This window comes from Micropterus dolomieu, linkage group LG20, assembly GCF_021292245.1.
Source record: "Micropterus dolomieu isolate WLL.071019.BEF.003 ecotype Adirondacks linkage group LG20, ASM2129224v1, whole genome shotgun sequence".
In the NCBI taxonomy this organism is placed as follows: domain Eukaryota; kingdom Metazoa; phylum Chordata; class Actinopteri; order Centrarchiformes; family Centrarchidae; genus Micropterus; species Micropterus dolomieu.
Window position 1 is genome coordinate 33407815 of NC_060169.1, and position 1602 is coordinate 33409416.

At 42.0% G+C, this 1602-nt stretch overlaps 1 protein-coding gene across 1 annotated transcript in view; it reads left to right on the forward strand.

The window, feature by feature from the left end:
* The window catches only part of syap1 (synapse associated protein 1), an 8079-nt gene extending 6513 nt beyond the window's left edge, over window positions 1-1566 (forward strand). The window contains exons 7-9 of the mRNA XM_046033012.1: window positions 483-532; window positions 650-806; window positions 961-1566. Of these exons, the coding sequence (XP_045888968.1) occupies window positions 483-532; window positions 650-806; window positions 961-1091 (338 nt within the window). The 3' untranslated portion in view covers window positions 1092-1566. The remainder of the gene's footprint in view (window positions 1-482; window positions 533-649; window positions 807-960) is intronic.
* Window positions 1567-1602: the final 36 nt, after the last annotated feature.

The following is a 1602-nucleotide window of genomic DNA, read 5'->3' on the forward strand; positions in this document are numbered from 1 at the left end:
TGATCAGAAGAAATAGACAGCACCTGAGTTAAATATGAGTGTCACGGCAAAGGGTCTGAATACTTATGACCATGTGATATTTCAGTTTTTCTTTTTTAATAAATTTGCAAAAATTTCTACATTTCTGTTTTTTTCTGTCAAGATGGGGTGCTGAGTGTACATTACTGAGAAATAAAATGAACTTTTTTGATTTTTGGAAAATGGCTGCAATGAAACAAAGAGTGAAAAATTTAAAGGGGTCTGAATACTTTCCGTACCCACTGTATATATCTAAAATACTCCCAAACTATAGACGGTCGAAGGTGCGGTCTTGTAGCTGCAGCTTGTCCGGGGGAATATGAGACTCCTATTATACATAACCTCTCCTACAAACCACAGACAGTAGCTTTAGAGGAAATCCACGGGTTATGGAGTTAAGCAAGCATTTGCATTATGGAAAACTAATAGCACTGTATTCTTTTTTTTTTTTTTTTTTTTTGTAGACAACGTCAGACCAAAAACTCCACCAGTTTCCATCAGCGACATACAGAAGGTAAGCGTGCTGAATTGAAGACGTGTGTATGCACATCTAGATATTTTGCAACAGTCATTCTAAAACATGTGAGAGTTGTACAGTGAGCCGCCTTTTCCCGTACGGTCTGACCCTCAGACACCTCAAGAAGAAGAGGAGGAGATGTCGACAAGTCCTGGAGTATCCGAGTTTGTGAGCGACGCTTTCGACTCGACGGCCATCAACCAGGAGGACCTGAGGAAAGAGATGCAGCAGCTGGTGCTGGATAAGAAGGAGAGCGTCCCCTCTCCTGACGGTTAGCTATATCAGATTTCTTATTAATTCTTCAGCTAAATGTCAACTCTTAGGTGCTCACATCACACAGCTACAAGTATTCCAAAGGTGTATTGTACATATTCAGCCTATAAGCGTCTCGCTCATAATCGTCCCTTTAACCTTTTTATATTCAGATGAGTCAGCAGACTGGGAGAAGGAGCTGCAGCAGGAGCTTCAGGAGTACGAGGTGGTGTCCGAGTCAGACAACAAAGACGACCAGTGGGATCAAGAGATCGAGAAGATGCTCCAGGCTGATGAAAACTAGACAAAGCCCCCGTGTTTGTCTCCTGTACGGTGATCTGGCCCAGAATGGATGACCAGCGATGCACAAGGGGATGAACTTCTACATCCTCTGCCCCACCCAGCTGTGATTACTGTCATGTAAACATTCTCTTGTACCTGATGAAGATGTAGATCCAATAACAGCAAGAGTGTGTAGCCTCTGCTGGCAACAGTGGTTATGTTCAGGTGTATTAGTAAACAGTGCTACTTTATTGCTCCTTCCTAAATTGGTTTTATCAACATGCTCTCCTCTACTCTGTCTCATTGTGACGGGGAAAATCCTCTAGAGGGCACTCCAGTACAAGTACCATGAATTTTATAATGGAGGAAGGGCCTGTTTGAGTTTTATCTGTTTCCCCTGCTGCTTTCTGGTGGGTTGTACAGTAAAGTCTTAGTATAGTTACAGTAGACTCAAATGTAAAGTTAGATTTATGTAAATAAAGCTGATTCTAACACTACACTTAACTTCACGTTGCATTTCCCTTTCAGTACAC